At 38.4% G+C, this 25275-nt stretch overlaps 1 protein-coding gene across 1 annotated transcript in view; it reads left to right on the top strand.

Moving 5' to 3' along the window:
* Positions 1-25275, top strand: part of grk6 (G protein-coupled receptor kinase 6) — a 74087-nt gene that overhangs the window by 20524 nt on the left and 28288 nt on the right. The window contains exons 3-5 of the mRNA XM_012873405.3: positions 16890-17002; positions 22336-22413; positions 23548-23648. Coding sequence (XP_012728859.1) covers positions 16890-17002; positions 22336-22413; positions 23548-23648 — 292 coding nt within the window. The remainder of the gene's footprint in view (positions 1-16889; positions 17003-22335; positions 22414-23547; positions 23649-25275) is intronic.

Below are 25275 nucleotides of genomic sequence, written 5' to 3'. Positions count from 1 at the left end.
GGTTTTCACTGCATAATAAGAGCGAATTCATAAGTCAAAGACAAGAACAACTTCTTTAAAAGACACCACACAGGAAACTGTGGGCAAGAGGAAGCAGACTGCTGTTTTTACAAAGCTAATTTTTTTTTTTAACAGACGAAAAAAAAAAAAAAAAAAACGGGTTACTGTATCTGAGTCCGACCTGCACCGGCGGCGCATGTTTCAACCATTGTAAAGGTAGACGCCCGCCTCCAGGAACGATCCTGCAACATGTGGTTTAAACTCTCTGCAACACTTTGCTCTACGTGGTGAAAAGGTACAGAGGTGTAGAGCAATGTAGGCTTTAAATATGACGGATATTTCTGCAGCACTTACTACACACAGCAGTTAAGACACACACAGGAACTAGATAACAGACAATTTCTTGCCCCTTTAAACAGCACAAACTGATAAATTGCTTGAGACGTGAGCTCTAATTTTGACTTTTGCGGCATGTCGCTGTTTAATTTGAAAAATTGTTGTTTTTGTTACCTTTTTAAAGAAGCATTTGAATAAAAAAACAAATCTGAATATTGCCTTTTCATGTCAACTTTGCCAAAAAAAATTAACAGAATTACGAAAATTGAATGATTTTAATTACAGTTTTTTCTTTCTTGTATATAGAGAGGAAAGCGGCGGATTGGTTATTAATTCCTAAATACAAACACCATTGACTTTGACGATGAACGCTCTCCGTCGTTCATCGTCAAAATATTGAACAAGTCCAATTTTCTGCTCCGTTCTGCTCCGTAGGACTCCGGCCAGGTCAAACTCCACAACTGCAATCGTATCGAACAGGAAAAAGAACGCTAACAACATCCGGTTTGTCAAATTAAAATAGGGGAAACGAGTGATCGGTTACTACAAATTAAAACATCTTTTTTAAATATTCAGAGTAAAGTTGACCGTTTTATTTAAGTATTGAATGCAAACTACTGTTTTTTCAACAAAACAAGGAAGCAGATTTGTCATTTAATATATATATATATATATAGGCTAGCTCAATATATTTTGTTTTATTCTGAAAGGCTTAAATTTCGTCAAATCCTGCAGCAACATGGAAGTAAAAATATGCCAAGTCGATGTATAACCAGCAAAAGAGAATTTTTCAGATGCTGTTAAAAGGATGAATGAAAAGTTTTTGTTTCCCGCTTTTTTATATCCCCTTTTTTATCTTGTGAACTCGTACCACTTGCGCATGCTTTCCTCGAGCTACAAGGAACTCAGAGCGGGGCAAGGTTAGACAAACAAGTTAGCATTTTGTTTCAGGAAAAATGTTGATTGGAAGATGCCAGAGTTCGTCGCAGATGAGGCTCAGGCCTTACGTGGGAAAATAAAGAAATCTTTACGCGTTTTGGTCTTTCATCCACATGAAAACCCTGTTTTACATTACTAAAAATGCTTATTTATGAAAACTCTGACCAAAGTGCAGATTGTAGAAAACGCAACGATCTCGCTAGCACATTTCAGAAGTAACGAGCCGTTACTGGATCCATTTTGCTTTCCGTCTGCTGACTTTCTGCCTGAACGATCCGCTCTGCTGCAGATTGACGTGGAGTCTGTGCGGCTAGCGGGCAAAAATGGAACGGCCACCTTTTTTAGAGAAGCGGAAAGCGCTACCGCATCTGTGACGCCTCAGAAATGCACCACGACGTACCGGGTGGATCCGATCTGACCGACTAGATCAGCGGTGAAGGCGGTAGGCGGCGCTCCCGTATTCGGTGGAACCCCCCCGGGTCAATCAGTGTATTCTGTCACTGTCTTCAGGAGCTGTTAATTCCCGTTTTCTGGAATTTGGTCTGTATGTTCAGGAGCTTTGTTGTGGATAAAACAAAGAAAGGATTGAGTTTTTTCTGAGGAAGCAGTTGGTCTGAGCTCCCTGGGCTGTTTTTTTTTTTTTTTGAAAAACAAATATCATCAGGGTAACTTGTTTCTCTATTTCTGTCTCCAGGTCACATTTATTTAAACAGCTCTGGTGATATACTTGTATACCACACACTGACGGCTTTGTTCCTCAAGTATTTATTTTTAATCTCCATGTGAAAATATTTGTTTCTTTAAGTACTTTGTACTGTCACGTCCGTAAATATACACGGTAAAAAACTAATTCTTGAAAATTATTTTGATTTCAGTTATTCAGTTAGTGTTTTGTTTCACCTCTACATTGTAAAATTATTGTATTCCTGTTCATTGCATATTTGCGGACTATCTGTACTGATCTCTAACATGTTAAACCAAAGGTTAAAGTATTCACACCACTTGGCTTTGTACCTGTAAAATAGATGGATAGATAGATATATATATATATATATATAGATAGATAGATAGAACTACAAAAGTAGAAAAATATCTATGTGTATGTTTCCTATGACACCCCTAAAAGGATCTGGTGCAATAAATTACCTTCAAAAGTCATAATTAGTGAAGGCTGTATACTCTATAGAGCTGGAAGAGTCACCAGAAGAAAAGAAAAAAACATTATTTAGTTTTAAAAATAAGAAGGCATGCTTTGAGTTTCCCAAAAGCCACATGGGTGTCTCCCCCAAATTTATGGAGGAAGGTGCTCTGGTCTGAGGAGACTAAAATTTAACTTATATTCCACCAAGGTAAACACTGTCTGGCCCAAACCCAACACATCCCACCACCCCAAGAACACCCTTCCCTCAGAGAAACATGGTGGTGGCAGCATCATGCTTTTCAGCAGCAGGGACGGGGAAACTGGTACGAGTCGGGGGAAAGATGCTAGGTGCTAAATACAGGGATATTCTGGAGCAGAACCTGTCTTTCTGCCTGTGATTTGGCAATGGCCTGCAGCATCCTGCTTAAAGCGACACTCTAGTGGTCTGAGCGGAAACATTTAAGTGTGTTGGAATGGCCTAGTCAAAGTCCAGACCTCAATCCAATTGAGAATCTGTGGTTAGACCTGAAGATCGTTGTTAACGTGTGGAAACCATCCAACATGAAGGAGTTGGAGCGGTTCTGCCTTGAGGAATGGGCAGAAATACCAGAGGCCAGATGTGGTGACCTCATAGAGGCTTAGCCTCTTGCTGCAAAAGGCATGCTGATGTTTTCAGTTTCTTCCTAACAATAATACTACAAAGTTGTACAAAGCAGGTTCTGTAAATGAAATGGGGCAAACTCTCAACCAACCTGTTTTAATTCAGACAACAAAACATGAAAAAAAAAAAATGTGAGGTGAGGTGAAAACTTTAGCATAGCCACTGTATATACTGGAATATTTGCCCTGTAGTGTGTTGGCACCTTTCAGAAAGAAACAACATGTGATGTTAGTATGATGTGAACTTTGACACCCGCTCACAGCAAAGTTCACGTCCATTTTTCTTCCTAGTTCTGAGGTTTCACGCAGTTTGCAGTATACATCCATACACACCGCCCAAGGGAACAGAGCAAACACACGGGCTTTATTGTTGGGAGGAAGAAGAGGCAGAAAGGGAAGGCGGATCATTACCAGTGATAAAACTGGTTTGCCTCGAGCTGTACTGTGGCGACAGACAGACGATGCTTCAATTAAATCTGGGAGGAGGGACTATTTTCTGTACGGTAGTTGTTCAGCTTCACATAAGGGAGACTAAAGGTCTGTATTTACCCTAATACAGGTCTTTTAAAATTGAAGGCAAATAAAGGTAAAAAGACTAAAATCAGCTAAAATTATTTATACACACATACATACATATAATCGTCTTGTTTTGGATACATGACATCAGTAGAAGATAAAAGAGTGAGATTGGTTATTTTTCAAGTGAAGTGGTGTCAGATTCAGCTATTTTTGTACATTATTGGGAGCACGATCAGAAATTAGACTTTAGTTACAGCACTCAGAGCGTACAGACATTTGGAATACATGTATAAACAGTGTGCTTATTTTATGTAGAGAAAAGAAAAAGGGAGGTTATTAAAGTGCACTATAGAGAAGCAACAATCCAGTTTTTCCCAATCCGATACGATACCTGGGCTAAGCGCATCGCCCGATACGCGATACTGATCCGATGCTACTGTTGAATGAATAAGCTGTATACCTTGCCATGTGAGTGAAGTTATCATGCTTGAAATAAACATTGTTAAAAAAAAGTTCTGCATGTTGTTTAGCATGGTGCTTTTGGAGGTGCTTATTTAAATTTGTAGTGTTGCATTTACCAAACTTATAACCCCCCTTGCAACTTACGCATTGCAGATGCTGCATGTTGCAGTCGGATTTGTTGGCGCATCAAGTTTGAAATGTTTCTACACAGCAGACTTGGCTTGTTCTGGCACTCGCTCCATGTTGCTTTGTGTTTGCTCACCGCTAGCTGCTGTGCGTGCTCTGTGTAACCGGCATTACAAACATAGATGTGACTAGATCCCCGTAACTGTATTGCTGTGTATGATGTTAATAAAAAAAAAGAAATGACTGGATCGGCATCAATCATCCGATATCCGATCCAGCTAATTAGTCAATATCGGACCGATATCCGATCCGGGTATCGGATCGGTGCATCTCTAGTGCACTACAATTATTTAGTTTCAGAGTCTCTGTAGCGGCTGGTTTAAGCAGATAATGTTCTGTGGTGCCGACCTGGAGGTAGAAAATCTAAACAGTTTGTGTGCAGGACGTGTGGCGTCTGCACGGATGTTGGGGGCCTTTTTCCTGCTCAAGTCCTGGATGATGAGCTTCTCTGCAGACATAATTGTTTGTTGCAGTCTGGACCTGTCCCTGTTTGTTGGATGAGCCAAACCATACAGAGGTGGAGGAGCATGGTACAGACTGAATAATGGCGGTGTAGAAGACGACCAGCCGATCCACTTCCTGTCTGTATGCGGACTCGTCTCTGTCCTGGTTCAGATCGATGACGATGATGTCATCTGCAAACGTCAGGAGTTTCACAAATGGATCCAATGAGGTGGAGCCGTTTGTGTACAAGAAGAAGAGGAGCAAGGGGATCTTTCCCTCTGTTTTAGTACATTATTCAGAAAGGGCCAATGTACAATAATCATAAAAACAAATGAATAGTAAAAGTACCAGAGTAAACTAAAAATCAATGACCACACCCCTCTACTCTAGTAGTAATCTAGTAATCTGAAATTTCCTAGAACAAAACCTTTTATCCGAACAGCGTGGACTGGAGAATTTGAAAAAAGTCGAGTAAAATTGTGTCCAAACGTACGGTTATGTGTCAAAATCTTGTGTAATAGCTTGAAGTCCCTGCAATGAAAAAGGGACTATTGTTATATCGCTCTCTCCCTTTCCTCTCCTCTTTCCCTTTCACCTTTTCTCCCTTTTGGCATTTTGTCTCGTCTCTTTCTCTCCTGTTTTTCCTGTTCTACCTTCCCGTTTCCGTGTCCATTTAACATGAAATATTCCCTGCATAAATTCAGATAAAGCTTCTTGCATGTACAAATCAAGCGGAGGACTATGGCGAAAGCAGTACGGCTCTGCTTGTGAAAGTAAAATCTGTTGGGCTCTTTTAGCCATTAAGACAACAATTCTTATTGCCACACTGCCAGACAGGACACACACAAAAAAAGGAAAATGGACTATTAGCTAATAGCAGAAAAGAGTAAAAAATATATGTATATATATTTACAACCTTTTGTATTTCCTTGATTGGTTTGCTATACGTATTTATTTAATATTTTCAACTGAACAATATCCTCTCATGCTACAGTGACTGAGTTAACTTGTAGCTGCTTAAATAAGCAGATAATTAGTTTAGTCCACCAGGAGACATTTAGTCTCCAACAGTAGTTCATCTGACTTTTTTCAGACTTATACACAAATCTTTGCCTCCTAAAAGTACTTTAGCCCCTTAACTCAGTATATATTTACGTAAACTTTGCACAGCTAAATGCTTTTAAAATTTCAGATGCAAAGTAATGGATTTCTTGTTATATATCAAATGCTCTTACTAACAAATGATTATAATCAGAGAATCGTGCGATGGCAATGATAATGGTAAATATTGCGATATTAGTTGCAACATGAGCCTATTGTCTTCCTTTCTCTCTGTCTCATCTGTGCTTCCATTGTTGTGTGACCTTTAGTTTTGTGAGTAATGTCTTTAGTGTCCAGTGTGGACATTTTCTGCAGTGACACTCTGTCTAACTGGCTTAATATTACATTAGCATGTTAAATGCAAGTTTGTACCTCTTGGAATATGTGAGCCAACAGTTATTGCACGCCAAACTGTCCACTGAGACATGAATATTGCACACACTGACATTGTGATGATGATATATTCGCAATATATTGAACTGCCTTAACTCTTGTATACATTCAGTAAAGCAGTTTCTATTGGAAGAAAGGTCATGCTATGCTGATTAAAAGCTTATTTAGTGCTTCAAATTAAACTTTTACACTAAAACCCATGTGAAGCTAAAATATTGACAAATTTTGAATTATACATAATGTTTTCCCCTCTTCACAGCTTCACACTGACATATTAAAAAGACAAAGAAGTTGTCATGTTTCAGTGCTTTTTAGATTCAGTTGAGAAAAAAAATAAGAACTCAAAAAACAGACCAGACATGGTTTCTTTGAACCTTTTCTTCCAGAAGGTTTCTATTCAAATGCGGCAAGCTCTAATTTAAATGAGCTCAGCTGAACGCATTCACACAAAGAGGCAGGAAGTTGTAGCTGTGCAACAACAACTATGAAGGTTTGCACAAAGACGACTTCCTTGGTTAGTCAGAGACAACTTTTTCTTTTTTTTTCTCCATCTTCTCGTCTTATAACGATTACATCACTGATTAAAACATACAGTTCAGAAAGGAATGGCTAACCTCTATTTGTTGCACAGTGATATCTTCTTCCTGCTGTATCACAGCTTTCTTCCTTTGTTAAGAATCATCCTGTGGCTCAGATTCTTTTTTGGTAGGTCGACAGATTGAACTTCAGCAACATTTCTTAGACAACATGATTGTAACTTTATGCAAAGATTAGGTTTTTATTTGCTTCAGACTGTAATCTGATTTTGTTGTGCCAGAACATGAAGTTGGTTTTGTTTACAGTTTGGGAAAAGGAGAGAAAGTGAGATTTTGCTGAGTGAACATCCTGCTCCTGAGTGTGAGACACGTGCAGGAAATTCACCTCACGTGTGATCGTACAAAGCGCCAATGAGGAAATATTGAGCCTGTTTGATCACAATAAGCTCCATTTTCTTCTGATTCATTATGTAAAAGAAACACAGAGACTATAAAACTAAACTACCAGCACCAATTCTATAATCTACTGAAACAGAGAAGTTTAAGTTAGCCGAGTTCAGTCATAGGCTGGTTCTGCCTATGCTACTCTTTCCTAAACAAACATTTTAGATAAAACATCTGAATAACCCGAAATGAGCTCGGTCCTACAAGTTTTTCAAAGTTTAAAAGGCCAAAGAGTTCTAGAGGATGGAATTACATCAAGTTTGGGGACAATAAATGTTCTGTTACAGGAGCAATACATGAGCAGATTAAAATTATTTTTTTAATCTGCTGTTTTTTGCGTGTTTTTGTGAAGTAGAATATCCTTTATTATACCTCAGAGGGGAAATTAAAGTGAACCAGCAGCAAAGGGACAGAGAAATGTATGTATGTCGATTCACGCAAAGGTAAAATATGATATGAAAAAGATGTGAAATAAAACTCTGCACTGCATGGGTTATTTTACAAGATAAAAATCCAGCACAGTTATTTTAAAGAAATGGGCAACTGAGTGGGAGAACTAACTGTGCAGAAGCCGAGATTAAATTTGACTTCATCTTGATTTAATACCCATTGTTTATGAAGAAAATGCCAACATTTAAATTTTTCAAATGTTCAAAAGACAAATTTCTAATAAATAATACATACTCTAAACAATGTCATTTTAAATGAACAGTAATAGGTTTTCATGCTGAATGTGGTACATTATACATGTAATTCATACTTTTAAATGCAAAACTGAAATGACAGTTTATTACAGTTTATCTCTTTATTTTCCTGAGGAAAAAAAAGAAGCTCTTCTTTTTTGGAAGATTTATGGGTGATATGGAGTCAAAATTTGATCATGACATTTAGTAATATTTATTGGAACAGTAAAAATGGCCATAAAAAATATATTTGCAACCTGTTTTCTTCATGTCACAGCAATCATAGTCACACAGCACAAATACTGCTCTTAAAATAGCCTGTAAAATAGTAAATGGCCTGTACTTGTATAGCACTTTATGGTATCCTGAGAACTCCAAAGCGCTTCACACTACATTCACCTATTCACAAGCTGGCGGTGGTGAGCTACATTGTAGCTACAGCTGCCCTGGAGCAGACTGACAGAAGCAGGGCTGCCATATGATCAGCGCCACGGGGCACATAAAACACATAGCAATAACAAAACTGCACCCAGTAACTCCATTTTGCTATTTTTATATTGATATTTCTTGATGCACTTATACAACCAGGAGTAGAGAAAATAGTTAAAAAAAAAGCAATTTTGACAATACAGCCAGTTTATAGGCTTTTTTGAACATCATTAATACAAATTCATCATTTTCAAGATAAATCCAAATTTTTCTAATTATAGGGAATTTGTCACGACGCCAATAAACTATGTGATTAATTATGAGCTATCTTGGACTAGCAATGGATCCCTAGTTAGGGTTTTTTCATGTGATCATTTAAATAAAAAGAGAGGCTTTTAGTGTTGGGAGTTAGAAAACAACGGCGTTACTAATGGTGTCAGTTTTTTTGGTAACAGAGTAGTCGAATTAATGACTTTTCTTATTACGGTACAATGTAACAAGGCATATCACTTGAACCTGAACAATTAAAGCTGCTTTTCTTAAGAGCAAGCTCTCCACTGTGGTAGTTTTTTTTTTTTCCAGTGTGGGAAGAAGGCGGAGGCCAGCTAAGATAGAGGCATACGCGATCCAATTGGCTCAGGAGGCTTAAGGTGGGCGAAATGTGCATGATGGATAGATAAATAAATGGAGATTTAGTAGTTTATATGGAGTGGGTGTCTTAGCTTTGCACTTTACTTCTTCAGTGGTACGCTGGTATTGTTTACCATATTTTTCAGACCACAAGGCGCACTGGATTATTAGGCGCAGTAAATATTCTTCCCAAGTGTATAATATCACTCCACCCTTCCATGTACACAGCTCTCTCCTGACAGGGAGAGCTACCCGTCTCTGTCGGGAGGACAGAGTAGTTGGACTACACTGCCCTGTTTCCAAAATAAGGCCAAAAGAAACGTAATTTTATATCGAATTAACTTAGGTTCCTGAATAGAAACAAATAACTTGAACAGAATAACATATATGAAACACTAATAATCCGCATGAAAGCTCTCACTACCCTTTTCTAACATGTTACACTTTTTTCCTTAATGCTCTCCTCTTTTCTGTCTTCACATCCTTCCCTTCTGAGCACATTCTGAGAGTTTTGGTGGAAAAGCTGACTCTGCTCTGCCACGCAGACGGGCGGCATGGCAGCTATTTAGCTGACAACTTAAGGAGCTTGTTGAGTGTTTGTATCTAAAGACAGGACCACATCAAGAGCTTTTTGCATCCTTGTCGCCATCAAATAGTGCAAAAATAATCCCACATCAGACTCAGTTTGGACCGCTTCGGGTTCCCTCTGCCGTGACGGTCCGGCTCCACTTTAGAATGAGCGGAAGGGTCCTCTCCTGAATGCCGGTCATACGACAACACTAAAAGAAGGTCTATCTAAGTGAACCCTGTCAGTTAATTGGATGGAACAAACTTTAATCCAATTAACCTTTAATCAACAATTAATCGTAAGTCAAATATCTGTTTTCGTCCCTATTTCATATGGATTAATAGTCACCCAGACAACTCCTCTAAGCATAACACGTCAGGACCATAACAACATCCATGTGTTTTTAAGATTAGCCAAACAGGTTGTCTGGCTACTCTAAAGGGTCTATCATTTTGAAAGTAAAAGAAATGGTTTAATGTGTGTAAAAGGTAAAATTTAAGGTGTCATCACTACTTCAGTGTTATAGTTCTGGTAAGAAGACAATGAGCTAATAATGCTTCATCGGTACACATCTTATTGGCTCAATAACAACAATTAGATTTTCCATCTCATTTCTTACCTCACCTTTGTACCGTATCACTGGTGGTTTTTCCAACCCGCTGGTTTGAGTACTAACATTTTTCTTGTGCTAGTTTAGCACCAGCTTTGTTTGCACAGGAAAGCAAAAGCTCTATCAATGCAAAACTGGTTTCCCCTTTTTACTGTGAAAGAGACGTGTTAATCAGGAGCTTGTGGTGGACTAATGGAGACCAACCACTAATCTTGTTTTGAAATTAGCCCTCACATAGGGAATATAGGTCTGTGTAAAGCCGAGTTCACAATCACACAGTAGTGATTGTTTACAAAATATTTATATATTTCAGCTTTTAATTCTGTCAGTATTGGTCCTCCGTATTATGATGCGGTTTCCTGGCTGTGAAAAATAATCAGTTGTTGCTTAGTTTCCACCAGCCGTAGTAGAGTACTGGAGCCACCTTGGCTAAAAGATCATCTCATTTCCATTTTTATTTCAACTGACTCAGAAAAACAGAAATTTATGTTTCAAAAAAACTGCAGGAAATGTATGCTTGTAAAGATATTTATTAATCCTAGAACATCTATATGTCAAAAAGTGTTATGTTAATCTGTCTGAATTCTCTGTTACATTGTCTAGTTTTTGTTGGCAGAAAATGTTGGTTATTTGTTAAAAAAAAAAGAAGATAAAACGGACATGTATTTATCCTTTATTTCAGAAATGATGAGTTTCTATCTAAAGAAAAAAATGCTATTCTGGAGTTGCTGATCATTCATTCATTTACGCTTTCATTCACAAGTCACATCAAGTATAGCTCTTCTACTCACATAAATTGATAAACTTGGAGTTTTGTTATTGTCCAATGAAATTCACCATTAAACATCCAAAACCTCGTGAAAGGTTTGCGGCACGTCCTGAGGCATGTACACCGTCATTTACAACACATTTGAACAAATACACGCTTGTAGAAGTGGAGCCTTCCTCTTTGGCTCCTTTGAGTCTGTTTTGGGTGCGAAATAAAATTACATTTGCTTAGATTTCATGCAGAGGTCTTGTGACATTTGCTGTCAGTGGGTGTCTATTTGTCCTCTGGTTGAAAACTTTCGTTTTAAAAAAGGCAAGAACAGATCTTGATGCGTTTTTGGGGGATTTGGAAGTAAGCGGAAATTAAGGAGACTACGAAACTAAATTAGAGTAAAATAATAATGTTTCTTAGATATCTCAAACAGTAATTATATTAACATGAATGTGTATGGCTAGCATGATTCTAACAAGAACCAGAACTGTGAAACCAACCTGGCCCACACATAAATTTCAACAATAAAAGCCAAAGCTCAAATGCTACTGATCCTAGCCTTTAGCTAGATGATTAAAATCCCTGAATTAGCTGCTCAGTTTGACAATTAAGCTCTGCAGGAGTCTGCTAAAGATTTTATCGTTTGATTCGGGTGTGTTGAACCGGGGAAACATCTGAAACAGGCAGGACACTAGCCCTTGAGGATTTAAGCAGGACACTACTGTGATATACAGCTTAGATTATGTTTTTTTTTTTTTTTGAGGAATCTTATGATTAATCTATGTAATTTTCCCCACATGTTCAAAGTTTTGCATTTTTTATTTTTTAGTTTAAATGAGAAAACTCAAGCGTGAACCTTTTTGCTGGCTTTGGCAGCTCAGTTTATTGCTGAAGTGACTAAAATGTCGAAGAAGTCCGTTCTAAGAGCTGTTGGGGTCAGACCTTTGGTCCATTTGAGCTGGAGAAAGCTTTGATGTGGTCCAGTAGTTGCTCTAAATTGATTTCCAGAAGGGAAGAACTGCAAATACCTTTGTCTGATTTCAAACACCTGGCATCATATTATTCACAGTAGAAAGCACTAGGCCCCTCAGAGCCAACAGGTTCCTGGCCTTTTTTTTTTTTAGCCTTTTAGCCTCTGCATTGGTTAATCTGTACCACTTCCAATTCTGGAGCTTCTTTTTACACCTCTACTTATCTCTTGACAAAGCCCCCAATGGTAGATTCCCAGAACCATAGAATGCCATATTTCACGCTTGACAAGTCCATGTCGAACCAACTGAGCAGCTTTATTATGCATAATGAAGCTAATTATCAGGGTTTTTGAACAGAAAACTGTGGTTCATGGAATTTGAAAGAGCACTACAGACTGTTAATTAGAAATGTTAATTAGAGTTGCTCCGATTTTTCCAGTTGACCATCCAGATAGTCATCGGCTTTTGGCTTTCTGTTTGGCTTCCTTTGTTCTCCGTTGTTTCTTTTGCCTTCGGCTTTGCTTCCTGTCACGGTGACCTTTCAGTTTGCTTTGCAACAGGGCGTAGGTGGAAGGAATGAGAAATCATTAGAGTAAGAAGAGGAGAACAGAGAGGATGTAGCTGCATGAAGACAACTAGAGCAGAAGGACAGTAAGCAGAGTAAAGCCAGGCCTTGACTTGGATAGACATAAGTCACTAGGTCCTTGAGGGGAAATGACTCTGTAGATGATTTGAGACAGAGATGTCAGGGATGCTCCAGCTGAGTCAGATTTTATTACGGCACCAGGGAGGGATGCAGTAATTAATGACACTGCGGGTACTTAATTTGAACTCCGGCTGGACATTCGCATAAAAGTGACCCCGTCCACAATACTTTTCAGCAGCATCCAAAGTTATTTGGTGGCCAAATTGCTACAATTAAAACTGAAAAATTTGTAAGTTTTAGCAAAAGTATTTTGAGTAAAATTGTGCTGAATGTTGATTGGAATATTTTACTTTAGAACCCTTAATTTAAGGTTTAGGGCAGGCGTGTCCAAAGTGTGGCCTGGGGGCCGTTTGCGGCCCCTGTGCTGGTTTTGTGCGGCCCTCCAACTCCATTTTAAGAAAGATTTGGTCCACCAGCAAAGGTGGCTGATCCAATTGGCAACTTTTCATTTTTAATTAGGGCAAAATTATTATTGATAGTTTCAAAGAAATACTGAACCAAATCCTGTTCTGATAACTTCACTGGAAACATGGAACTAAAAGTAAGTAAAATGTTCTTGAAATGAGTGTATTCTTCCTTGATTTGAGCAGCTGAATAAGAGTTTTGGACTTAAAATAAGAACATTTCATCTCCATCATCTTATTTCAAGTGCAGGATATATAATTATCTCATCTTAGGGGTAAAAATACTCACCCCATTGGCAAATAGTCTTATATAGCTACTCAAAGCAAGGGAAAATATACTAATTTTAAGAAAACTTTACTTACATTTAGTTCCCTTTTTGCAGTGTTTGGATCTACAATGATTTACACATCCCTTTCTGGCTGAATTTCTGACTAATTTGTTTAAATAAAATGATCATGCTTTGTAGAGCAGGTAAAAAAATAACAAATTCACATACTTTTTATTTATTGATTCATTTTGTGGCCCTCGAGTACCTTTGACTTGACGATTTCGGCCCATGTGCAAAAACGTTTGGACACCCCTGGGTTAGGGATTTAGGCTGCTGAGTTTCTAGATGTAACTATTCAGAAAACATATGAGAGCATTTTCAAGAAAGAATTGAATCTGGAAATGAATTTGAAAAAAAGAAAAAAGAAATCAAAGGCTTGGCTTATAGATTTGACTAAACCTTTGGACAAATTTGACAAGACAAAGAACAAAATAAATTAAAAACAAGTCTTGTCCTCTGAGAAGACACAGACAACCAATGGAAAAAAAGAGGAGCAACAGAAATGTTGCAGCTGCATACAGTCAGGCTCTAAATGATTAGATTTGAAACAGCCCCATTATTTCTAGATCTGAGAGAAGAACTCAAAGCTAACAAAAACAACCTCAACGACCCGATGTCATACAACAGTTGTGCTCAAAAAACAACACCAAGCCGAAATGAAGGAATCTCAATATTGGACCAGAAATGCAAAGTTATGAAAATCAAAACAGCAGGAAACCAAAACCCTGACATACTCTGTCTATAAAACTGAGGCTAATTATGTACAATTTCTTCTTCATAATGTTTTTTCAGTTTGGGGTTTCATTTGAGATGATTGACTCCCCAATATTCTGAAATTTTATAGGCAGCCTTTAAAAGGCCCGGCTTGCAGGTGTTTGCATGTTGTTGTTTATTTTTTTATTTTTTTACAATTGACAGAACTCAGTGTTTTCTTTGTAGTTTCGTGTGGAAGAAGTATCCAAGCGGGCTTTTCTCCCTCTTATTGGGTTTTCCTTGGAGTTCTGAGATATAGATTATAGAGATAAACGTTGTCAGACTGGAGTAAAACTGCCCTGTGGGAAGGTTTAGCAGAAATGCTCCGACATGACCCTCCCTGAAACAGATTTATTTGTGAGTAAAATATATTTTTGCTGCTTTGCATCTGTCTGCATCTCAGATGCAAATCTTTTTCTCCTTAATGTTGCTCTGTTAAACTCGCATGAACTCAAACAAACCTGATTTGCAACAACAAAATGAAGTTCCTACGAAAAGATGTAAGATTTTTCTCAAGATTATAGGGGATTAAAACAACGTTGGAGATGTTTTTGTTTCACAGAGTAGTTTTACTTCTTCCTTAGTTTTAAAATCATTGGAATTGCTGCTCATTGCTGTCACTCTGAATCAAAGACACTTACCAGGTCTGGTCTAAACAGCTTATAAGAATGCCTTGTAGGCATCTTCCTGGAAAGGTCTTTACCTCAGTGGACAACAAGGGATGTTGGATGATAGCCATGACAGGTTTTGTTTCCACTATTGAGAACTGAGTGTCATCTGCATAGCAAGTGAAATCTATATATTTGCTATGATTTTTTAATACTTTATATGATGATTAATGTTGTTTACTTAACGGATTGGTATAGATAAGTATCATCTGCATAGCAGGAAAGAACCTATGCACACCGCATGGGTAAATATCAAAAGAATGCAACATGCTGGGGCGAACATAAAACCCTGTGGATTCCCATTCATTTGAAATGCAAAAAGAATCCTAAACTCACCATTTGGCATTCATCTCGTCAATGCCGGTTATTGTTCCGTCTTAGGAGTCATCAAGCCTTGCGCTGTTCTAGTAACAGCGCAGGTGGTGTATTTTATTTTAATAAGTTTGGGTTACAAGGACGTCAACCTCACTGGGTTGAGCCACAGTTTGACACTGAAGAACATCAAGCCATCCTAGATGATGCTGTGGATAGTGAAGATTGTTTTTCCTAATTAGAAACTAGATTATATAGTATTATACATCTAAAGTGAGGTTGGTTGGTTTTACACAGTGGGTCTAGGTAGTAGCTATAAATTCCTAAACAGAGTTATTCCCATGCTGCTTATCTGGCACCAAACTGGGCGAAAGAGAACAAGCAGAATCCAAACCACCAGAGTTGCAATATGTAAAGTTATCAGCATGGTGGTGAAACTAGACTCAGACAGTATCTCCTGTATAACAGATGTGATATATTTGCATAGATCTGTAATCATGTTTGCATACACCTGCAGTCTCACATAGTTACAGGAACACTGAATCCTTATTAAATGTAATACAAGGTGGGCTATGTTATTATCATATATTAAAAACTCCTTGAGGAAAAGGAAATCAGATTATGACAAATTAATATATTTTCTGATTAATTTTCTGTTTTAAATTTTACTCAAGTTATAATGTGGATCTGTTTATAGAAGGAAATGGAAACATATCAGTTATGGAAATTTTGAATTATTTGAGACAGGACCGAAAAAAGGAGGAATGAGCTAACAAATGGGGTTAACCATAATTTCAGCATCTTTATGAAGCCCAGGTGTTTGTGCTTATAATCTTTAAAATAAAGTCCTAGTTTCCAGATAACTTCCAGTGGTAAATAAAAACAAGAACCTGCCTGTCTTAAATAGCCAGATTAATATGTCTGTTGATGTCTAGTGTTTAGAAGGGATTTGATTTGATTAAAAAAAAAAATCAAACAAACAAAACCAAAAACACACCTTGCATGTTGTGGCCTGACAATACTTTCCTTGTCATCTACCATCAATGTTACAGAGTCTCTAGCAGCCAGTTTAACAAGGACAACCTACAACTACCAATCGGCCACCTTGATATCATGAGTTTTCTAGAGAAATCGTGACTGAGTAAAAAGGACAACTAGACTTTATTCACAGCAGCAGTTATACTCTTTAAAAGCATTAAAACATCAGGGCTTTCCATTTATCATTGGACTGATTATGTCTGTCAGATGTTTGGGTTGAAATCGTGCTGCAGCAAGGAACCCCAACCACCCAACATCTATTAAATCTTACATTAGCCGTGTTTCCATCACCGTATTGTTTTACAAAAGGGTGATGGAAACGGCAGCATTCAACATAACTTTCTCAGTGTTGCAAGAAACTTTTTTTTTAACTCGCTTGAGGAGGTTTTTGGCTTTTCCAAAAGAGTTAATGGGCAAATCGGGTGAGATGAAAACAGGCTTGCAGAAAAAGTTCTTCTGACGTAGCGAAAAATTTACTTCACATCACTAATCAGCCGTTTCTTGATAGGCATCGCCAATACTAGTTGACATGAATTAAAAGTTGTCCGATAGCAACACATTCCTGAAAAACGTCTCAGTTTTTCTCAGACGTGTGGTTGATGCTAGTTTGCAACCTCTACTTCCAGTTTTTTACAACCACGCGTAACGTCAACCTCTGGTGAAATTTTGCATTGCGTAGCCTGTTTAATTCACTCCAAAACCAGTAGATGGAAACACGCCTGTTTCGCATTTTAAGTTTGCATGACAGTTGGATGGAAACATGGGCTTTGTACAGTATTGTTGACAGACTGTTAGACATTAAGCATGCATAGTGTGTCCCGGTCAATTAGCGGATTTTAACCTTTGCTCCCTTTTGTTTTTGTGCAGAGAAAGACTACTGCAGCCTTTGTGAGCGGCAGCCCATCGGCCGGTTACTGTTCAGACAGTTCTGCGACACGCAACCTGACCTCAGACGCTGTGTCAAGTTTCTGGACGCTGTGGTAAGAAATCTGAACGACTGGTTCTGCGTCTGTCTGTTACTCAGAGGGTGTTTGGTTCAAGGCTTAAACTGGTGGTTCAGCCAAAGTCAAGTCAGGTTTACTTCTATAGTAAGTCTAAAAACAACCGTGGTGGAGCAAAGTCCTTTACTTGAAAAAACTAGCAAAACAAAAACACACTGATGTACCATTTAAATAGAATTGGAAATTAAACAAAAAAAGTGCTTTTAGCAGATATTTTAATTGATTAACTGTTTGAGGAGCTCTAATAATAATTGAGTAGTGGTAGTGGTAGATGAGTAGAGCATAAAGACGTTTAAAAGTTAGGTGTAGAATAAAAAAAAAAATGAATCCTGCAGCAAATAGGAAGCCAATGCTAGGTTTTCAAAACAGGGCTTATGTGATCGAGCCTTTTGCTGCCAGTCAGGAGGCGAGCTGCTGCATTTTGTGCAGCCTGCAGACACATTAGCAAAGCTTCAACAAGGAGTTGCAGTAATCCAAGCGAAATGTGGAAAATGCAAGGAATACACTGTCTCGAACTGGTCAACGGGGTTGCAGGCCTTGATTTTACTGAGCTAATGGGTGTTGAAAAAAAAGCTTGTCTTTACAACATTGTTAATCAGTTTCTCACATTTAAAGGTGTTGTCACATTATGAATCTAACACACTACATTAGCCAACCTCTTAGCCACCTATAAGATGATTCAGTGTTGCTTTTACTCAGATCAACAAGGGTTTACCTCCATCAGTGTTTGAACATCTCTGAGCCAGTTCAGTAAGGCTTCAAGAACAATGCGGCTGTTAGAAAAGAAAAATACATTTGAATATCATCTGCAAAACAATGAAAGGCCATGTAATGCTATCTGAAAATGGTTATGCTGATGAGGGTCGACCCAGATACCTGCTCTCCCCACACACCCCTTCCCCACAGTGTTTTGGTAAATGTGTTCCCTGGTAGCTTTTGTTGTGTTTACATTACCTTTTAGAGACAGGTCCCAATTAATAAAAGAAGCATCTAATGAGACGTTCAGACAAAAAAAAAAAACGAATTTCCCCCTGAGCCACAGGAGACCTTAAAGATCTGTAAAGTCTTTAACTTTTTGGTTACTTTTTGTTGCTTGATTTACATTGACTTGCATGTATTGCGTTGGTTTGAGACGCTTTGTGGCTTTCTATCTATTTGGATCCATGCATTTTCTTTTTTTTCCCTCCTGGGAATGAATCTTTCTTATGACTGTTTAGTTCATGGTTCCTGGATTAAACACATTTTTCATAACAAAACTCCTTATTTCTCTGGACTCAAATTTCTAACATTTTCAGCCTGGTTTTAAACAGAAATTTGAGCATAAAATGTCAACCTTGCACCTGCTTGAATAGTAGTCGAGTCTTACTTTCCACAGATTCCACAAATAATACAATTGTAAAAATGGCTTCCTAGTTTCGAAGCGTGCTACCGGGCCATTTCTCTTTCCCCAGATGTAATTACACGGAGGTTCCTTTACAAACAGGTGGACTCTAAATAGGTGGCAGCTGAAGGTAGTTGTTGCGCTGGATGTTATTTAGGGATCTCAGAGTAAAGGGGGCAGAATACAAAAGCACACTTTGCAGATTTTATTTTGTTTCTTTCTTTTCTTTTGGCATGACGAAAGGTTATGAAATCGTAAATTTGTAAAAGTTTGGTCACCAAACGCCCCACTGAGGAGCAGAAAAGCCCATGGATCGCTGTATGAATAGATGCAAAGAGAGCTAGAACAAGGGAAGGCTGAAGTGCGTCAGCTTCTACAAACAAATTAAGCAAATCTTTTATTACGTGTTTGCAAACTGAGACACGATAAATAGATATTATCCATACGTATCACTGCAGTCCATAAAGGCAAGCAGAACAAGAATGTGCTTGTTGTTAATAGACAGGATCCAGTCGAAGATAAAACCTGCTGCTCATGTTTGTCTCTTTGATGTTTAATAAGCGACTTCAGCTGTACAGATATCTCACTACCTCACTGTTGCTCTTACCTGGTACCACTTAATGTGAAACGTCTTTCCATTTGTATATAAGTCACCTGAGTGTACATAAGTCACCCTAAATATCTGCTTTATTTCCCCTGTACTTTTGTTTTTATTCTTATTTTTTTTTGATACACTCTACATATGTGGACACACTGTATATACGTTATACCTTATGCACCATTTCATTCTTGTTTATTAAACCGATGTGTGACAAGTAAATTTCTCCACTGTGAGATCAATAAAGCCCCATCTTGTCTTATCTTGATGCAGGAAGCTTAAGTTGTCCTGAAATGCCTGAGTAAAACACTTAATGCTTGCAGGGAGCCCGAGGAAGTGAAGTTTAATGCGCGTTTAATGAAACACAGGAACTCTTGACTTCTTGGAGCAAGCCGTGTCCGTGAGTCAGCCTCCCATACCTCCCATGTTGCAAAAACATACAAGACGAAGCCCTCATTTGGTTTTCCTCTCATCCTCAACTCAAACGTGGACGGACCTTGGCGTCCTCACAGCTGTGAGACGTCCCCGCGTTGATGGTTTTTTTTTTTGACTCGCTCCCATGGTGGAGTTGTGTTTTTACTGCTATTGATTCTTTTTTTTAATGTCACAGAGAAATGAAAGCTAAACTAGGCTTATCTCAGGACCGTGGTCCGATCTGACAATACGGACAGGTCAAGGAAGCGCTCGTGGGTTCCCCTTTTCAGCCGGCTCCATTCAGACTCATCGATTCATCCCAATGGCTTTGTAGCCTCGCAGCGAAACAGCAATCATTTTTTTTACCCCACCAACCGCTTCCAGCCTCTTCTCTGGGAATACAGCGAGAGGACGAGACGGAGAGGCAGGACCGGATCTCGACTGGCTCTGCTGTCACTTAGCATTCATTTAGCAGCACTCTCAGTGAGAGGAAGCACTTTGGATGTTTCCATTCAGGCTCGTCTTACTGCAGGCTGGAGGAGCTATGACCCCCCCCCCCCCCATCGTACGCGGCGGCGTGTGGAGCAGGAACGTCAGACGCCTGTGGTGATAACATCCACGGCTCGGCAGGAATTTCAGTCTGTATTTTCGGAAACTGTTGGGCAATACCTGCATGCCGTTTCAAAACAGCTGCTTTCTCCACTTATATACGGGGGAGTTGATTTGCTGCAGGTGTTTTCGGAAAAAGGAAGAACCTCTGTGGGTGGAACGAAATATTATCGCCGTCCATCAAGATAAAAAGAGAGAAACATTAAAACGTTTAAGCAGAAAATTTCAGAAAAAAAAAGGTTTAAAAGCTGTAACATCTGATAACCTCTTTTTGATTTTAATCAGTTTTTGAAAAGACAAATGTTTAACCTCATTTCACTGCCTTTACAGTAATAAAGAGCAGCATACTCTGCTTTTCTGGTCTGCTCGCAGTACCAGCCATGAGCCACAGGCTTCCTGTCTCTACATGAAGGAGATGTGATGTAGTGAAGTAGAGATAAGGAAGCCTGAGAAAAATACGCAAGGTTTAAGAAGAAACTCTGCATGCCTGTCTTTAAAAAAGGTTAAAAAGTACCTTTTGTAGAGGTTCTGCTGGCATGCATGTGTAACTAAGATGTGATAAATATGAAAAAATGTAATTTCATTTATCTTTACATTACATTTATCCAATTTAAAGGATCTCTGTGGGGATGTGAAACAGATAAATTAAGGAAACATGATTGGAAGCCAGCTAGACGACAAAAAAAGAAAAACGAACTGTAGCATCAAGATGGTTGACGGCGGTTATAAGAAAATTGTAGCAACAAGATCCCAGGAGGCCCAAACTTTCAAACTTGGTCCACAAAATTTATCGAGTAACATTTTGAGATCGGTATGTTAGTGTAAGTTTCAATCATGGGAAATGACTCCCACTCTCAAAGTCTTGAGAAAAACAACAGAAAAAATACATTCTTGCTGCTTTCCACAAATTTAGGCTGGGAAGCAGCAGACACATTCTTCGAATTAAAGCATTTAAATAATTCACCCTCAGAAAGTGGGACGGCCTGGAGCTGTGTCAGTTTTCTGCTTTAGACCATGTGTGCCAAGACACCAGTAGTGATTTAACAGAACTGTTGTTGCCCATCAATCTCAGAAGGATTTAAAAAAATCTATCGCGTTAACGGCAAGAAAGATGATTCACGGGTGCAAAACGTGTAAGAAAGTTGTCTCCTTTCCTGGAGTGGATGTCACAACAAGTTCACCCCAAGGTGAGATCATACAGTGCTAAGAGAAAATAGCAAAAAAACAAACAAAAAAACCAAGAAAACTCTTTCACAGACTTTACTGGCATGATTTAGATTTGAGTGGCATCTGAATGAACCACAAGACTTCTGGAACGATGTCCTTTGTCCAAAGGAGACCAAAGTGCTGTTTGGAGAACACCAAACGCCGCGTAGAACTGTCAACCACAGTGTTGGTGAGGAGATGACCCGGACCACAGAAATATGGCCCCTTGTGATCACTGAGTCAGCTATAAACTCCTCTGTAAGGCTGGACGATATAGGGGAAAAAAAGCATATTGATAGAAATCATATTGATTGCTATCGATAATTATAAGAAAAATTCAGAACAAATATTTTAAGTGCATCCCTGGCTATGTTATGAAAGCTTTTTTTTAAAAAATAAATAAAAAAAAGGACACGTGTTCTCTGAACTCTTTGAAGGGGGCGCAGCTTGGTGACGGAGCGTTTCCTGGGTCTGCGTGAAATTAAAGCACCAGGCTTTGGAGTGACAATGGAAAAGGGGCTATTGTGTTATAATGGCCCAGTCAAAATCAAGACAACTTGATTGAAATACTTTGGTGGGACCCAGCGGCCGCATAAATCACGCCCAGGGCGAGACACATCCACTATCTTCCCACAACCAATTAAAACACAGGATAAAAATTGTATTCTCAATAGGAAGCAGGGGTGCCAACTCTACACTCACTTATTGTAAAAGCAATAGAAAACATATTGTATAACAGAAAGTTACATATTTTTTATATGGTACTTGTGCGCCCCTTTTCCAATGTCGCCCAGGGCATTTGCCCAGAGCGACAGAGGTCTAGAACCCATTTCTGATTATAACAGCTTGTTTGTGACTAATCCACAGTTACACAAAATAACCTCATAAATACCATATCTGCAGCTAAAGCATAAATAACTAGAACGGAGAGTTTAACAAAATCCAAAGCAAACACAAGGGTTGTTCAGATTGTGATAAATGTTTCCTTAAAGCCTCAAGAAATTGTTAAATCCCATGAAATCTAAGTCTGTCATTGAAGCTCTCATGTCCATTTCCTAATCCAGCAGCCAAACTTATTGTATGTCAAAATATTAACTTTTACAGGCGGAGTACGAGGTGACTCCAGACGAGAAGAGGAAGGAGTGTGGACAAGAACTCATCGACAAATACTTAAACCAAAAGGTACCCCATCTTACCCTCACAGCTGTTTTTTCTTAATAAATATTTTTAATTTGGGGATATTACAAAAAAACTGTTTAAAAGATGCTGGAAGATATTTACATAAAAACAAACCAATGCTCAATGTTTGATTTAAGATGCATCCAAAACTGTAAATTCATAAACTTACCAGAGATATTAAACTCAAATGTAAAACATTACTTATTTTGATAGCATTTTTTTTTTTTGCTGTTCATCTGATAGAAATTCAATGATTCTTCTTCGGATAAAGAAAGTTTTGTATATTTCAATATACAGTCAATTATGGAATAATTATATATATATATATATATATATATATATATATATATATATATATATATATATATATATATATATATATATATATATATATATATAGTTTTTCTTTTTTTTCCCTTCAGGCTGAGCTAATGACACCCTTATATTATTAAATAAATGAAAAATATTAAATTCAAATTGATAATTTCATAGGAGTATAAATATTTATATAAAAATGTAGAATCAATTCTCCTGCATCTCTCTCAACATAGCAATTACATACATTTAACAATTGAGTAAATTAATAAAGTAAATCATATTAAATTAATATATAGTACAAGTAATGCAATTAGTCAACAGTATAACATTTGTCTATAAATTTAAAACTAAATTAAAAAAAAATCTAATAAAATTTCCAGCATTACATTAAAACATTTTGTTTTTATCTAACCAGTTTGGCCCCAAACATTGTTGTTGTTTTTTTTACTGTGCCCTAGATGAAAAGTTTGCGCCTTTTTAAAAATGAATTAAGAGCAGAAATAAAACTTGAAAAGTGTTAAAGTTAAAAACGACCAAATAATCACACCCTTCTGTTTTTCTCCTGCCACCATAAACAGCTCTTAGTCTGACAGCTAAACAGGATTATGAAATAAAAAAAAATATGTGGTTCTGCTCAAACTGAAGTTCCTCTGCTGATTTAAGTCTTATTTCTTCAAACTGACTGTTTTTTTTTTTCTTTTTGGTATCTTGAAACGAGTCTGAACAAGTCTGCAGCGTGTTGATGAGAATCTCCAACCAGGTTCCTTCAGCTTGTGTGTTTCTAGACATTTATTTGTTTTTTTGTTTTGTTTTGTACAGTCGGATGACCATGTGTCTGAGGTGGAGGCAGCCATGATGACTCAATGTACAGAGAGGCTGCAGCAGGAAGCCTGCAAAGAGCTCTTCAAGGAATGCACCAAGTAAGGCCCCAGCGATGGCTGGAGCAGCTGGCTTATTGCAGTCCTCAGTTTATTTCAGTTTATAAGAGTTATTTACTTATTCCAGGGGATATTGTTCACAATTTTACCAATAACAATCGAGACAGACATTTTCAGCATCCATTTTCTATCACAAAAAAAAAAACTATTATTTGGCTTGTGAAATATTAGATAAATGGAAGATTTATCTGAGAAGTCCTAAAAACGAACCGCTATATCTGATCAGACCTTTTGCAGGTTGATTAATTTTGTTTTGGACAGAACATCATACTTACAGACAGGTTTTCCCACCAGTTTTCCCCCAGGGCTCTGTCCTTGTTACCTGACTCCGCCAGATAGATTTGCTCCGCATATCCATCTGGAAACCTTCCGTTGAAGTAACTTTGGGAAGGGGCGAAAATACTGGTTAGCTGATTGGCCTATGTTGGTGATAGACGGGCCAAATGAACCAATCAGATTCGTCGTCGCTCGTAACAGAGCGATGACGAAAACACAACCACAAGCCAAGCTACTCTTGCTGCTCATGCAGGTAAAGGCTCGTTAGCTCAGCAAAGAAATACTCTGTAATTCCGATAAAACTTGCTCGATAGCCACGCTAACGCTAGTTTCATCGGTTGAAGCCGCCATGTTCTTTAGACTGAACTGTCGCGCTTCCCGTTGCGTCACACCTCAACCCGCCTCAAAGCCAACGCTGATTGGACGTTCATTTGGTGAACGGCTCCAAATTTTCTTTAACGGAGAGTAGCCAGACTGATCTGCGAGTGAAACCTTGAAAGCTCGCGAGATCAGGATGGTCTCACGAGGCTACTGTCCTTGAGCTGTTGTTTATCCTCTATGTATTTTTTATTTTTATTTAAACAATAAAATAATTAATAGCTCTGCACCAACACCCAAAAAAAGTTCTTACTCGTCTGCAGTCGTATTAATACTGTACAATCTAAATTTTTGGGACACAAAAGTTGCTTAAACTGAGAGGAAACTAAACCATGTTGTCCTCAATATCCAATTGACAAGCATTTTCTGTTTTTGAGCTATATGACAGTTAAATGTTCGAGATCATCAAAACCAATTTTAATATCAGACAGAGATTTACTTGAATCAATACAAGTACCAGAAAAAAGGGCAATTTAGGGAGACTATTAAACCAGTCATGTTTTTGGATTGTGGGAGGAAGCTGGAGTACCTTTACCTGACTCCGCCAGATGGATTTGCTCCGCATATCCATCTGGAAACCTTCCGTTGAAGTAATTTTGGGAAGGGGCGAAAATACTGGTTAGCTGATTGGCCTATGTTGGTGATAGACGGGCCAAATAAACCAATCAGATTCGTCGTCGCTCTGTTACGAGCGACGACGAAAACACAACCACAAGCCAAGCTACTCTTGCTGCTGCAAGTAAAGGCTCGTTAGCTCAGCAAATAAATACTCTGTAATTCCGATAAAACTTGCTCGATAGCCACGCTAACGCTAGTTTCATCGGCTGAAGCCGCCATGTTCTTAGACTGAACTGTCGTGCTTCCGGTTGCGTCACACCTCAACCCGCCTCAAAGCCAACGCTGATTGGACGTTCGTTTGGTGAACGGCTCCAAATTCTCTTTAACGGAGAGTATC

This window comes from Fundulus heteroclitus, chromosome 11 (assembly GCF_011125445.2).
Source record: "Fundulus heteroclitus isolate FHET01 chromosome 11, MU-UCD_Fhet_4.1, whole genome shotgun sequence".
Lineage (NCBI taxonomy): Eukaryota > Metazoa > Chordata > Actinopteri > Cyprinodontiformes > Fundulidae > Fundulus > Fundulus heteroclitus.
This window is presented reverse-complemented; position numbering and strand designations above follow the sequence as displayed.